General features: G+C 43.4%; 2 protein-coding genes across 2 annotated transcripts; both read right to left on the bottom strand.

The window, feature by feature from the left end:
- Positions 1-262: 262 nt before the first annotated feature.
- On the bottom strand, positions 263-10957 carry dna2 (DNA replication helicase/nuclease 2). Its single transcript, XM_083994423.1, has 24 exons — positions 10855-10957; positions 10166-10219; positions 9150-10032; positions 8765-8873; positions 8413-8562; positions 7560-7743; positions 6858-7006; positions 6610-6732; positions 6057-6303; positions 5060-5174; positions 4745-4901; positions 4397-4588; positions 3402-3644; positions 3179-3292; positions 2974-3083; positions 2562-2671; positions 2305-2433; positions 2111-2203; positions 1839-2032; positions 1522-1611; positions 1119-1332; positions 909-998; positions 588-773; positions 263-498 (listed from the first exon to the last, which is right to left on the bottom strand). The coding sequence occupies exons 1-24, from the start codon at positions 10885-10887 to the stop codon at positions 289-291; spliced, it is 4179 nt and encodes a 1392-aa protein (XP_083850549.1). The 5' UTR covers positions 10888-10957; the 3' UTR covers positions 263-288.
- A 2507-nt stretch (positions 10958-13464) lies between these two features.
- On the bottom strand, positions 13465-15473 carry LOC311008102 (uncharacterized protein; the record flags this gene model as incomplete). The annotated part of the gene is made up of 2 exons (XM_084001537.1): positions 13465-14402; positions 15293-15473. The coding sequence occupies 2 exons, from the start codon at positions 15471-15473 to the stop codon at positions 13465-13467; spliced, it is 1119 nt and encodes a 372-aa protein (XP_083857663.1).
- Positions 15474-15917: the final 444 nt, after the last annotated feature.

The following is a 15917-nucleotide window of genomic DNA, read 5'->3' as shown; positions in this document are numbered from 1 at the left end:
AGCCAGTTGATCAGTGACACCTCAAACTCTAGTTAAACCTCCTAACAGATTGTAGTGCTTTAACACACTGGTACTCGATCGCCGTTGTGCTAAAGTTTCCCACAGTTGATGTCTGCTCCACGGCGAGACAGGCAGTTGATCCGAGACGCCTTCACAGCCTTCTGTCACAGGTGCATGCTGGGTATGGCCTTGTGGGCAGCTGGTGGGAGCTGGATAATGTGAAGCAAAGGTTAAGGAAAAAAAAAATAGTGTGCAGAAAAAAAAGTGCAAGTTGTTTTGTGACAGAAGCTAAATGATTCTAATGTGTTGAAAATGAACAAAACGCTGAGTGGTAGCTTTTCTAAAGGATATCATATTCTCCTGCTGGAGATGGCTGAGCAGTTTCTCCACAGGTGCGTAGCGTCGCAACGTTGTGGCTGAGCCCAACATCAGCAGCTTGTGTTTGGCCCTGGTAATGGCCACATTCAGCCTTCGCCAGTCCTTCAGCAGCTCTCCTAACTGTGGATGGAGGAAGGGTTAGATGGTCTACAGGGAGGGGCACTAGAGAACAGCAGTGACAAAGGCGAGACGGGAAGGAAACCACTTACGTTTCCTTCCTCTGCAGTGCTCCTGACGAAAGAAAGCACAATTAGACTTTTGTCTCGTCCTTGGTATCTGTCCACTGTGTTCACCTCCACACCGATGAAGGCCGAGGCCTGCAGCAGAGCAGAGATGCTCTTTAGCTGCTGTCTGTAGGGAGCGATAACGCCGATGTCACTGGGCTTACACCCAGCCTGCAGAGACAAATAAACACAGGTCAGTACCAAATCTACACACACTGTTACACACACATTTCTGATTTTACACATTTTTTCCACACCCACTTTTAATTTGTAATCTTGAATTTCAACTGTTATCAACTGTTGTACCTTTAACAGCAGTGAAAGCAACAAGTGTACGAGAGCAGCCTCAGTGTGATTGCTCACGCCTCCCTGCTCCACCGACTCCAGCGCTGGCACCTTTAAGAAGCAGCGAAGAGACACAGGATTAAGACCAGAACACCTCGACACTCCACAAAGCTCTCAAACACTACGCTACATGTACTGTGTGTCTGTGCACTCGCTCTATAATCAACCAACCGTTGAGCAATCAAGGAAGCACACAGGGTTGCTAGGTGACAGAGTGTCCAGTATCCATGCAAGGTTGTGCTGCGGATGAGACTGAGAGTGGGAACGCAGCTCTGATTGGACAGAGAGCAGGAAGGGCAGGGTGAGCAGGGCCGCGGCCGTCCGCTCTGATCCACACTCCAGCCGCCCCTCGTACATCAGGGAGTTACTGAGAGACATTATCTGTCTGAATAAAGAGAGCACACACACACACACACACTGTTTATCATACAGTCTAATTAAGTTTTCTCTGCAACGCTAAAGCAAGACAGGGCAACTTTACCAGTCTGATTTTCAGATAACTGGAAATCCAAACTTAATTCATCATAAGTCTTTGTAATATTTCTGATATAAGAGGTTTTAGTTTTTAGTTTACCTGTTCATGCGGTACTGTACATTGAGTTGGACAACTGCTTCACTATGGAGCTCCAGTCGCTTAAATAGACTTTCATCCATCCCACGAGACCTGGAGACAAAAGGAAATTAACAAACTGATATTTCTATGGCTATTCTTTAAACTTTGCATTAACTAACTGAACCCTTCTCATTCCCAACATGCTGCATCCATATGTTAAATCCATTTTTTTTTATGTGACGACTAACAGTGTGAGGTCTTTCACCCTCGTGAAAATGAACTATACAGTATGAACTTAGAACAATAGTTTTTCATTTGCACGGCACATATAACTTTACCTAGCTTCCTGGTTTTGCACAATTGGTGGCAGCTGCTGGTGATCTCCGACCAGGACAAATCTCTTGGCATAGAACAGGGGACCCAGACAGATCGGCTGGCTGATCTGCGACGCCTCGTCCACGATGCAGAAATCAAAACGCCGTCGTGTGAAAATGGGATGCTTGATGCCCATACACGTGGTGCCCACTACCAGCTAGGAAGAGAAAGGAGATTTCAGTATATCGTTGTGTTAAGTGTTGTGATTAAAATATTCCACAAACGTATTCGTCACCTCCTTGTTATAAAGCTGCTCTAGGTCTGAGAGAGCGTGAACGCCCTTCTTTCTGACACTCTCCTCTGTGTAAGGCAGGATGTCTGGATGAACCTGGAGGAAGCGTCAGAAAAACGACACAGATGTTATAAAACAATTTGTGCAAGTGAAAACGTAGTTACTGTACTTAACAGTACTTGAAAACTATGGCCCACCTTCTGTCCTTGCCCCAGACGCAGAAAGCCGACGCGGAAACGCTTCAGCTTCAGCAGGATGTTGTCAACAGCAGAGTGGGTGTAGCTGGTCAGCAACACACTGAACCCACAGGCATGCAGGATACGAACCTGGAAGAAAGAGTGAAGAAAAAAGAGAAAGAGGCAGAGGATGCCACGTGGAAGAAATTGGAGAGGTTTAGAGCCACGGTGAGGAGAACATGCTGATTTATAGGTCGTGTTTGTGTTTAGGAGTTTACCAGAGTGCAGATGGTTGTGGTTTTGCCTGTGCCAGGCATGCCAACAATCAGCGTGTAGTCTTTCGATAACAACACTTTCTTCATGGCCTGCTTCTGGGGTTTGTTGAGACCTGCACACAATCACACAAACAAAACATTAACCAACCCAGGACGCACTCTCCTGCACAGGTTTTCCATTAGTTACTCCTTTATATCATTGTGACCCAGATTGACAGAGAGACCAAGACTGAATACATAACAAAAGAAAGCACATGAGTTTTCGCTGTTTTTGTTTGTTAATGTTGCTTTCTTGTCCTACCTTTTTGGTTGCATTTTGCATGTATACCATAATCATATTTATTTGTTTATAACTATGGATTTGTATCAATGATTGAGCACATGAGAGAGGAGGAGCAGCTCAAAGCTTTGTCACCTTTGAGGATGTTGGCCACAGTGTCCTTGGCCTCTCTGGGAAGAACAGAGCTGAGGTTGGAGATAAACTCCGGAGGATGGAGGTCAACAACCAGTTCCCTGAGACGATCGCTGTACATGGACAGACACAGTAACACTTTGTAGTCCTATCACACACAGTAACACCACACCATGCTATTACAGCTTGAACATTGTACTGCACCCACCTGTCTTGACGGTTTTCCATCAGTTTTGAGAGATTGGTGAGGTGAGTGCTGAGGCCCACTACACCTTCATCAGCATCCAGTCGAAACAAGACACCACTGAACTTTGATAAGTCTCTGCAAACAACGTCCAACAAAACAGATGCTAATCAGGTTAGTGTGTCTTCCACTGAGCATCTGTTGAAAAAAAATGATGTACTTCACAAGACAGTGGATTCATTCTCACCTGTCCAGAGTGCAGCTGATGGACGCCCTGCTGACCTCACACAGGTATCCTGTTGCCAAGCCGACGAGGCGTCCCTCCTGGTCGCTGACGACGATGCGGTCCCTGCTGGCCAGGCCGCTGTTGGCTAAACCCTGCTGCGCTGCTACAGCGCTCCTCTGGAAGCGATGGAGGAAAACTCCTTCAGGCTGGACGCTCACTGGGCCGCTGAGCTGCAGGTTCCCCACGCAGCTCCCACTCTTCTCACTGCAGACACAGGTCAGAGTTTATTGAGCAGGTCATGGGTGAAATTTAAAGGGGTACTTCCCAAAACACACACTATGAAACATCCGAATACCTACTGCTCAACTGCTCATCCGTACTGACCCAAGTGTCCTGAAGCCCTGACATGAAAAGGTTATTCGGAAAAAAATTAATTTGATCTCTGTTTTTAGCCTTGTAAGTAGCTCCCAGTGGCTGAGCAAGATGCGCGAGATTTGCTGCGAGATGTTCTTCCGTGTTTAAATCTATACATTCACTGATTTACAACGACAAACGAACATCTCGCAGCCAATCTTGCACATGCGGCCAAACATCAACAGAGCCACTGGGAGCTACTACTACAACAAGGCTAAAAACAGAGATCAAATTATTTTTTTCCGAACAACTTCGCGGCTTGAGGACACTTGGGCCAGTACGGACGAGCAGTATGGAGGTATTTGGATGTTTCATAGTGTGTTTTGGACAATTCAAAATTGAGCACAATTCAGCACAAGCGCCATTATATGAAAATCTGTTGCCAGCCGGTCCCCCCCCCCCGGAACTCCAAAAGCGTTTTGATAACTCTGAAAGTTTTCCGAACTCTTCCTTGTCATGACGGTGAGTAGAAAATTGGTGAATTATCGATTTTGGGTGAACTATCCCTTTAAGTTCTGCTGTGTTTTACAAAGCATGGAGCGGCTGGTTTTATACTCAGTACTGGCAGTGTTTCTAAATTCGAGAAAACAATTCCTTCTTACCTCTCCTCAACCGTCTGAAGCCACACACGCTTTCGTTTGTTCTTGGTCTCCATGGTGGAGGCTTCAAGGCAGCAGAGCAGCAGCCAGTGGGAGAAATAGCTCAGATGTGGTGGAGTCAGATGACCTGTCTCCTGCTCCAGGAAGTCACGCACAACATCCTCCGTGGTGTCTGCAGAGCCGCCATCCACCGCTCTGGAGGAGGAATACAGACAGGTGTGAAGCAGAGTAAAAGAGGAACAAGAAAGAGAAGTTGCCAAAAAAAAAGAGAGAATATGACGGACAGAAGGAATCATCACTCTCCTTTTCTAACCTCTTGCCTTGCTGTGAAAAAAGTTTACAACCGTTTACCTCTCATATAAAGCACAGTTGATCTTTTGAGGACAATACTGGCAGGTTTGTCTGTTGGTCAGGATGTCAGGAAGTCTGGACAAGCGGCTCCGCTCGGCTTCTTTCTCCACACAGTTGTGAATGTGATGAACCAGTGTGTTCCTCAGCTTCAGCAGCTCTGATGGAAACACAGATTTTTAGCAATAAAAAGGCGACAGAGAGAGAGAGGCTGCTGTTTTTATGTCATTTTATGGAATCAAAAAAATAATTCTCGATTTTAAATCCCAACAAATAAGGATGTGACATGATTGTGCATGTGGATATGGTCAGATGTACCTCTGCGGTCCATGTGGCTGGCCAGCACAGGGTGCAGGTTACCGGTCTTGAGGTACAGCAGGAGGCCAGCTTCAGGATTGTACCGCTCCATGCTCATCAGGGTGTAGAGAATCACCTACAACACATTTTGAAACATCAACTGTGATCAAATTAAGAGTCACCTGATTAAATCTGCCTACATTGCTGTAAACCTGCCTTTTCACCTGACCCCACCAGTAGGGGTCGGAATAGTAGTTGGATAGTTCAACATTTTGGCAAATTGGCCCATTGCCATAATCCCTATAGTCATACAGTAGCAGTAGGTCACATTCACCACGCTATGAGATAATAACAGAGCGTTACGAGACGGAGTGGTTTTCGAGGCAAATGCTTGCAGAAAACCTGCCCCCGACGGGAACACGCATCAGCGGTATTGCATGAATTTACCTCTAAAACAACTTGTAACGTTCTGTTATCATCTCATAGCGTGTTGAATGTGAATGGCATAACTTGTCCCCCAGAGTGTTTTGGAGTTGTTGGATTGTGTATTTGTTTATTTGAGTTTAATGAGGGAAACCAAGAAATCCCATTAGCCTCCGTAGAGTAGCTCTGAGCAGCTCGCGACTCTGCTCGGCTGTTCTAAAAAATAGCTTGCACTGACAATTAAAGGTAACAAACCTACTCTTAAAACTATAGGGATTATGGCAATGGGCCAATTTGCCAAAATGTTTAACTATCCCTTTAAAAAATATTGTAATAAGCTGCGATATATTGGGATTCGTCAGCTTTTTTCAACTGCAAATAATGTCTCAAAATGAAAAACCTTGTTGACATCTGGTGTTTCTAATGAGATAAACGTCTTAGTCTGTTCAGATCGATACTTGGCGTCCGTATTATGATACAATATTGACATGCAAAACATTGCGATACTTTGCTGTATTGATTTTTCCCCCACCCCTCCCCACCAGGCTGCTTATGTACGTGTACCCTGCTGCTGAACACACTGTGCTCCACCAACCTGGCTGCGATGCTCGATCGAGTTCGACTCTCTTCCAGTTTTCAGCTCCAGGGGCAGAGTCTTCTCCTCCACACTTCTGTGACTGCCGTTTCGCAGTCTTTGGATTCGAACCCGTGCCGTCACGTCAATTTTCCCCTTCAGACCAAACCTTGGTGACCACACGTTCTCTTCTATATCTGCCAGCTCTGTAACCGTGACAACGGCTGCAGAGTCTTGATCCCTGCTTGGAGCTCTGCTGTTGCTATGGCTGGAGTCATGAAGAGACGTAATATCAGCTCTTTATGTTGGCAGAACCTTATTTAATCTGTTAATTACTTTATAAACTGATTGAACGTTGCAAAGATATTCTCAGTATCACAAGTCTCACTTTTCACTGCACTTTAGTCAGAACTCTGGATAAATAAAAATGTGACAGGACATTTACTACACTGATTAATTTGAGTTATGGCCTCATAACAATCAAGCAGCTACTGCAGCGCTAATAAACCTTAATTAGCAAAGTTGTAACACTGTGTGTGTGTGTGTGTGTGTGTGTGTGTGTGTGTGTGCATACGTTTTGAGAGTGATGGCTCTAGGTGTTGTGGAGCTGAGGTATTCCTTCGCCCACTGTTCCAGTGAAGGCAGATAATCATGCAGTTCCTGCTTCATCTCCTCCTGAGTGACACCCAAACTGTACCTGGAAACACACAGAATAAAAAACATACACACATATGTTGAAATGTTCAGCAGTTTTTTTTCCATGTCCTCATAATCTTTTCTTCTCTGCTCAACCACTTTAATTGAAAGAGTCTGACGACTTACATGTCTCCCAGGTACTGAGGACTGTGCAGCGCCTGGTCAGCCAGCTTAGACAGCGTCTCCAGGGAAAAATCTTTGGCTGTAGCTGCTCTCTGGAAAACTTCATGCACGATGGTGCCGTTTAACATCTGCTTTGAGCCGCCGTCAAAACTCTGGGCCATGAACAGAACGAACAGGAGAAGATAAAGAGTATAGCATTATGTTATTGAGGTGTGTGTGCACAGAAGAAAATGGACACTACAAAACTGTTTTCCCGCACCGAATGTGATCCAACACAATAACATAAAACTATCAACCACAGAGGCTTTTTACACCCATCATGAGACAGGGAGCCAAACATATCTTTTACAATACTACAATACTTAGCCATTTATTCACAGCACTTGAACATGATATACTGTATGTATGATGGTGTAGACAAACTGGCTTTAGATGAATTCAATCTGTGAAACTAACTTATATTCCCACTGTTGGATGAAAATGTATTGTGTGTTACAACACTATGATGTATTATGGTCAAAGCTGTGCCTTTGTGGTGACAAGGCATCCTATTTGTTATTCGGGTCAAGATAAAATGGGAAATTTAAGAGAGAGAGAAAAAACACATTTGTCATAGTAACAATTAAACACTTACTCAAAGAAAATAAAGTATGCAATCACAAGTGGATCAGTTTCACAGATAAAAATCTTCTTCTTTTTTTTTACCTTAAACATATCACTCAGTACTGCCCGCCTCATGCAGCGGATGGAGCTCGAGATGCTGGTACCCGAGATCAGGCTGTCGGGCAGTAACACCAGAAAGCCCTGCTCCCTGTCCACTACCCAGGACCCACCAGCAGCGTGGCCCTCCAGATGCACCACATCGCCACGACGGACAGGGGTCATCTCCCTGGAAAGACACCGAAGATCACCATTACTCACAGAGACACATACACACATTATGAGGGCACATACTAGAGCAACAACAGGTGGTCAGTTTAATTACACATACACTGAGGCCTACAAAAGTGTGTCATATAAGAATGTGGAAAAACCTCCAAAATCAAATAGAAAAGAAAAAACTACATCAAGAAAAAGAAGGAATAGAAATAAGCATTGAATCCGTTCATATGTTTTCATGTTATGCACTTCATATAAAACGTTGGACTTCATAAAATAATTCATAAAAAGAATTAAGTCAATGTGAATTTTATGTATGACTCATTTTTTAAGATTGAAAAGTATTAAAGGCTTTGCAAGTTATATAACTTTGCAAGTTATGTGACGCTGAGTGTTTGACTTCTACATATTGAAGGGTTATAAAGAAGGGTTATAATCATTGCAAAGTATTTATTTGTTATGTCTGTCCATTATTATTTCTTATTTCTTTTAACATGTCCGAAATAAACTGAAACTAACTAACAAACTAACTAACAAATGTTAAAGGTTACAGCAAAACTAAGGAATCTGGACTGTATCTAAAAACTTTAGGGAAAATGTGATGCACATTATGATGAAAACATAATGTAACCCTAACCCTAAACCTAACAGAATTAAAAGAGTATATGTCTGGTATTACCATCCATCTTTCAGCAGACATGTCTCAGTTGGATGTAAAGACTTGTGGCATGTGATGGTCAGCGTTTTGTGAGACGGCCTCTCCTCCACATCCAAAACCCAGTAGCGGTTGTTGTTGCCTCCAGAAAGGATCACGTGGTCTGGCACCTTGCTGTAGGGACAGAGAGGACCCTTACCATCATGCATTCAAATAATTATGTTCAGAAACTGTTCAGGTCAGCAACATAATGCCCACAGAGTCAAGTACTTGAACTCTTGCGCTGTCTAGCAGTTCTGTGCTCTCGCTTCACGGCAAAACTTTACAGTCAACTAATCAGGACAAACACGATGCAGTGAGTTCATGCGTTTCTCACCGAGGGTTTTTGAACCTTTCTTCTGTGACACGAACTTCTTTATCATCCATGTGCTCTGCAAACCAGCTCTCATCCACCATCTCTTCCACAGGACACGCTGAGGCCACTCCTGATTTGAAAAAAAAAGAAAAAGTTATGGATAAAGTGATGAGATAGTGTGTGTGAATAAGTGAAAAAGCTTGAATCTTGTTTTTTGTTATACATTGCATTCTTGGTAGTAGTTCTTTTTAACTCACAACAACAACCACTCACTTTGCTTTGGGAAAACTTCTGAAACAGTTGCTGTTATTAAATCATAGTCAAACATATTGTTGTATTTGATCCTGTCACCTGTCAGTTATATACAAATCATATAGTTGGGTGCATTTCCAATCACAAATTGTACCTCCGGCTTGCTCTTGATTGGACGATGGCACATCGTCTCCGTCTCCGTTCCGCGATGTGATGGCTGCTCTTGTCTCATCTGGGCCGGCCCCTCCCTCCCCTGGACTTCTCTGAGGTGCAGGTGTGACCGTTTGTGCCGTGGGTTTGTGCACATGAGCAGCGAGTGTGTGAGAGTCCACGGCCGGACGAGCGTGTGGGTTTATGACAGTAAAACCAGAATCTTTCTCATCCTCGTCTCTCTTTTCTTGATGTTTCTCCAAAGAGCGGCAAGAAACAGACTTCAGTGACGTCGTTGCAGTTTTTCTGTCATTGCTGTGACGCTCCAGCCTCTCAGACTGACCCTCTGACTGGTCACCAGAGACATGAGGTGTTTTTTTCTCATGGCCAATCACAGGCCTTGTTACTTTCAGGCTGCTTCCCGTGGGGCTGATCACAGTCCTCGGTCTCTTGGCATTGTGGGACTCTTCAGGAGGGCTGAAGAGTCTTTTCCGGGAGTCAGTGCATCCTTCTTCCCTCTTGGTTTTTCCTCCCTCGTTGGTGATTAATGTCCGTACACTCAGCCCTTTGGAGCGGGGACTGAGACAGATGGGGGACAGCTGTCCCACCTTCGCCAGACCCGCCGTCCCTCTGCTGGACTTGGGGCTCTGACAAACTGTCTCTATAGAGGGAGAGGAGGAGGAGGAGACACGCCTGATCTGACTGTTGGGGGTCTCTGGCACAGAGAGGAGAAGATCTGGAGAGGAGGGTGGGAGGTTTTCAAGGTCCTCAAGGACACGCCTCTTCGACGGGGAGTGGAGTCCACGTGGAGCGGTTTCACCATCTTTGATCCGAGGCTCAGTCTTGGCAAATGCAGTGACAGATAACTTTTTTGAAAGCGAACCATCCTAAAAGCAACAGAGTCAGATGAGTTTATCAATACATAAACCAACAATTATACCAGCACCAGTGATAGCACCAGATCAAACACACATATTACAATGCAAGAATGCAATAGTAGAAAAAAAAAATCCATTTTACCTTTTGGTTTTGAGAGAAGAAGGACGAGATGTTATTCTGTCCTCCCAGAGTCACCTGTCAGAAACCACACAAACATAAATATACCAAAATTTCATGGGCACCACTTGCTTGTTATCCAAAAGACAACAGGTAACAAATACGTAACATTTCAGACTCTAGAAAAAGATCTAAGGAGAAGTTCAAAAGCTTCACATCCACTCATCAGCAGCTGATTCTGTAACAGTAATAAACCACCTATGTTTATTCATACCAGCTCCAGTGAAGCAGTCTTTGGCTATTAATCGATCAATCTCTTTTCATTCAGCCTCTGACACATGATAACTTTTCTGAAACAGCGACACATTAATGAACCACCAATAATAATCTGTAAACATAGTAACAGAATAACATAACACTACAGTGAGCCTTTTTTCTGAATTCACTACTTTTGATACTTAGTAAGTTGTAGTAGTATTTTACCAGTAGATGCTGGTACTTTTACTTCCTGGTCTGCATCCTTTCCTCACCACATCCAACACCTCCTAACAACTGACTGGCAAACTAATGAAGACTTCAGTCGCACGAGACGTTTTGTTGTTTACATATAAATGTCTAAATAACGTCCTCTCTGTTTTTTGGTGTCCAGCGTTTTTATTTCTCAGGCAGAACACAAACTTAAAAACAGAGAAATGGCTTCAGACTGCACTTACCTTACTGGTTTTCTTCAGTTTGGTCCTGTTCATGGTGACTCTGACTGGACCACAGACAGGTGTGTGTAACTTAACTGTGTAACTGTGTGTTTCTAATGAGCTGTTAGCACCGGTGTGTTGGTTTGGACCGAGGCTGATAACAGCGGGCTAACCGACCGCTCAGGCTGCAGCTACAGCGACAGGATCACGGCTTGTTTATCTTCATTTCTACCGACTCAGAGAGAGAGCTCTCAGTGACCTGCTTCCCTCGGACAGACGATGTGTCCCCAGTGGAAACTAACGAGCTGCTTCGACGTTGGTCCCCGTTTCCTACACCATCTTCCAGCTGCCTGTCCGAGTCCGTCTCTGTGTTTGTAGATGTTTAAAACACCGGCCGGCGCGCCAAATTTGCTGCTTCGCGGAACGGAAATGACGTCAGTGCAGTTCCGCCGCCAAACAGCGGTTTTTTTTTTTTTTTTTAGTCCCAAGTTGCTTGGAGGTTTACAGCGACTCTTCATGGCTGCCAGTCACCAACTCCTTAAATAAACTGGACGTGAATATGTATTTGTTTTAAGAATCAATAATCAATAATAATCTTTAATTCAAGTGCACACTGTCTTTATATCAGAAAAATCCTGCAGCGAAAATCAGAGTGATAGTAGGCTACTTTAAATAAATAGCATTATTTTCTCAATGTCTTCCAGGCCATGTGACCTATTGGCTCAAAATCAGTTTAGGACTATAGTGCTAAATTTACTGTGTGAGACTCACCTCTTTTTATTGCATTTAAACAGTCCTTATATTTTTTTAAAATTCATTTTTAATACATTTCATAATGTAAATATTAACGTTTTAGCTCAATAGCTTCCAGGTAATGTGACCTATTGACCCCAAACAGGTGTTGTAAGACCCACCTATTTCATTGCATTTTAACAATTATCAATTTTTTTTAATTAAAGCAGATATCAGTGGAATGTTTTTGTTAATATAAGTCCTAAATAGTCCTATTTTCCGTCAGCAATCACTTACATGAAGTATTTCAGCCTAAACACGAGTCTCTCCGTCACTCTGCTCTGCTGTAACCCGAGGAGAAAATTTTCCTTGTGGGATACAAGTGTTATCCAATGAGGAGAGAGAACGGCATGAAGGGCTGTGTGTGCAGCCAAGGGATGCGCGTGAATGTGGTGACGTAGCACGAGGACCAATTGGTGCCTGACAAGGGCGGGGGCTGCTAACTCATGGTGCGTTCAAAGAAACTCGTACTTTGTGTTTTTCCTTCCTGTGAAGTCATACCAGTTCGATCTGGTACGAGTTCACGGGTCGGAAGTTACGAGTGGCCGTTATAGGGAACTTTCACAGACAACAGGATGGTAAAAACACGAGCTACGGGTTACCTGGAACGCTACCAAGTCGTAGTTGTGACTTGAAGCTGTAACTTACGGTTTCAAAAGCCTGCCTTGAACGCAGCATTAGCCGAAACGGCCGTGAAGCTGATATCTGCTTTAATTTTTAACTTCATGATTTTTATACTATAATTCATAGTATTAGTTCAATAGCTTCCTGGTCATTTGACCTAGGCTACTGACCCCAAACCAGTGCTGTGTGAGACACACCTCTTTTTTTATTGCATTTTAACACTCATACTCCTATTTTGTTGTCTACTGCTGCAACCCTGTAACATGGGACGAATAAAGGATTATCTTATATCTTATCTCATCATGTAGCCTAGTATATTAAATATTAAAACTAATTGTAGATAAATTTAGATTTGCTTGCATTTAGTAATGAAGCAAATCTACTATCTATTCTCCACCATTTCTGTCAAAAAAAAAAGAGAAACTAATATTTACAGTTTAAGTGAGAGTTTGAGGTCTGTGTCTTACACTGGCTTCATTACAGTTGAGGTTCAACAAAATCAACATCCAGACTGATATTATTATTTAAAAAAAATTATGAGTATAGAACCATTGAGCTTAGGAAGTCATTTTACGTTCACAAATGTATGTTTTATATTATCAATGTTTAATACAATGATAACTGAAATTGTTTCCTCAGGTTGTTGCAGGGTATGTATGGTTGTAATAAGTTTAGCAACCCTCTAAATTACACCTATCAACAATAAATCCAGTATAGTTTATGATCATACAAATATAATGACAGTCACATCTGTCTCAGTTGCTCTTTGTGTTTTGAATATTCACTAAAACAGAGATGGTGGACATGTCGTGCTTGCTAAAGGCCGGTGTTGTCACTTGTGAGTGTGTTTAGCATTTAGCTCATTGTGCTTAAATGCAGCCTCCTGGAGCTGGTATGTGATGTGAACTTGGTCTGTCTGCTAAGATTATTTACTTGAGGGACACTCTCTGACAACTTCATCTTTTTATTACACTGCAAAGGCAATTCATATGTTAAAGGAGTTTTTAAACTTGTGATCATCCAATAAAAGCAGAAAGAGCATCTTTAAACAAAGTGAAGAATTAATACAAGCAGAATGAGACATGATGAATCTAAGGAAAAAAAATTCTCTTTACTCCTCTAATGCCAGTTCTTGTTCACCGTAACACTGAGAAATTATTTTATGTGCTGTTCTACACAGAAAATGATCAACTACAACAGAGCAGGTACAATGTTTCATGAGTTTTCTCCTGCGTGAGTCTTCATATGAATGATTAAATGAGATCGCCGAATGAATCTTTTCCCACAAGCAGCACAACTGTACGGCCTCTCTCCTGAATGAGTCTTCATGTGGCGCGTTAGATTGGACTGAGCGCTGAATTTCATGTTACACACAGTGCAACTGTACGGTTTCTCGCCAGTGTGTATTATTGTGTGCTTGAGCAGGTCTGCTTTCTCTCTAAAACTCTTACCACAGTCGGCGCAGCTGTGAGGCTTCTCGCCCGTGTGGATTCGCATGTGAGCATTCATGTTTCCGACCTGCGTGAATCCTCTGCCGCAGAAGTTGCATGTGTACGGTTTCTGTCCAGAGTGAGAGTTCATGTGAGTCTGCAGATAGGAGCGCTGGATGAAGCTTTTGCCACAGACGCTGCAGCTGTAAGGCTTCTCTCCTGTGTGTGTTTTCATGTGGCGAGTCAGGATGGATTTTATCCTGAAATTCTTGTTGCAAATGCTGCAGGTGTACGGTCTGTCTATGGTCTCACCGGCTTGCTGTGGTTTCTTAATACCAGTGTGAGGTCTCCCTTCATCATCACTGTCTCCACTCATCTGACAGTCGCTGGTCGGCTCTGACGCACCTTCTCCGTCATTTTCTGCTCTCAGCTGCTCAGATGAGCTGCTGGGCAAAGGCTCTCCTTCATCTCCAGTTTCTTGACTTTGATGTGGCGACTGTCCTCCGTCTTCATCGCTTCTCTGCACGTAAATTATATTGAACATAGTCTCTTTGGTGTCAGCCGCCGCCTCCTGCTTTTCACCTGCCTGACTTGTCCACAGCTCGTCCTCCTGCTCCTCTTTAATACGCAGCGGCACCTGTTCATCCTCACCCAGGTCAGTCTTCCCACAGGCCTCCTGCTCAGAGGGGACGTCCTCATCCTGGACAGAGAGCCGCACAGGGGCTGCACGGTGAAGCAAAAGAGAAAAATATAATAGGCGTTAGGCTGATCAAAACACATTCTGATTTATATGCAGATTAAAAACAAAGCTAGACAAAGTGTAAATAGTCTTTATTTTTTGACAAGGCAACAGCAGGTGCGATGGTGGTCATGTTATTATGAGAGCTGCTAATTCTTGAAATGAAAGAGTAGCCTACACAAGCACACTGCTGATCAATTGACAGCTGCAATAATATCTGAAATGTACTGCAGCGTTGTTGCAGCACTCACAGCAATATTGTCCTGATACGATTTTGTGCAGATTTCTTTCAAATTTATAACCATAAAAAAGATTAAATAACTCCACATTATAGACTCCATATTCATAGCCAGTGGTAACAACAAGTTAAATACACCACCGACCTGACATTATAAATTAGATTTTGTCATACTGTAGCCTATGTGAAAATTCACATCACACTCCAAACTCCATTTGAACAACAAAGTGACTGAAGAAGCTTTCACATTTCTCTCTCTGTAGAACAGGCACATTTGCCAACACCAGGAAAAATCCTAATCTAAATCATTCTTCATATTATTTATATGAAGAATGATTATAATGGTGAAGATAGGAAGATCAAAACGAGATGTGGTCTGCTTTAGCCCTTCCTGCTCATTAATGTGACTCTGTAGCTACAGCCATTTCGCATCCCCTCCCCCTGCTCCGCTGCTCGGGGATGCAAAATGGCGCTACTTTCTATCTCCTGTGTCCGGGGCTCCAGTGTTTTAGGAGTGGCCTCGACACAGCAGCAGCAGCTTGTTGTATGTTTGTTAAACATTAACAACAAGGTTAATGTGTCCGGGCTCTGTGGCTCGGTGCAGTGAAGGTTAAAGTTATCCCGGTCTGCTGTTACCTTTCCACCCGGCCGGTCGGTGCTGATGGTCGATGTGCTGCTGCTGCTGCTGCTGCTGCTTTGAGCGGAAAACTTCCTCCTCGTAGTCTTTAATAGTTCTTTCAAATAAGCTGAATATTTCCTCGGCGGCTGCCTTCAGTCTCTCGTTGACCAAGGCTTTTAGTTGTTCTGTTTTGAACATTTCCGCGGGAGACACACGGAGCTTCAGTCTGTGTTTTGACGGGCTGATAGACTGGCTGCTGCCCGGGTTGCCAGATATCGCGAGAGGGTTTATTTGGAAGAGGAAAAAGGTCACAAACTCGTCTTACCCCTCTTTTTAAATGTGGGATTAAACTAGATTAATGGTCAGGCATAAACTTTAAATAACCCAATCAGCTTGTTTTAGGCTACTGTAGAAAAAATGTTATCATAAATGACCAGGTGCACATTTGAAAATGTGTTTGAAGTAAAGACTGTGGGGGTAGATTAAATGAAAATGTATTTCATGTGCTAACAAGCCTGGATTTATTAATGTAATTTAATTTACATACACAAATAATTATTTGTATATCTCAACAATGCCCTCTGTGCTTTTGTGCAGTCTAGGCTGTAAGCCTATCCCTATGTAGCAAAAGGAAAAAGGACA

Source organism: Trachurus trachurus (assembly GCF_905171665.1).
Source record: "Trachurus trachurus genome assembly, chromosome: 3".
NCBI classification, from domain to species: Eukaryota; Metazoa; Chordata; class Actinopteri; order Carangiformes; family Carangidae; genus Trachurus; species Trachurus trachurus.
The sequence above is the reverse complement of the archived record's forward strand: the minus strand, read 5'-3'. Positions and strand labels throughout refer to the sequence as shown.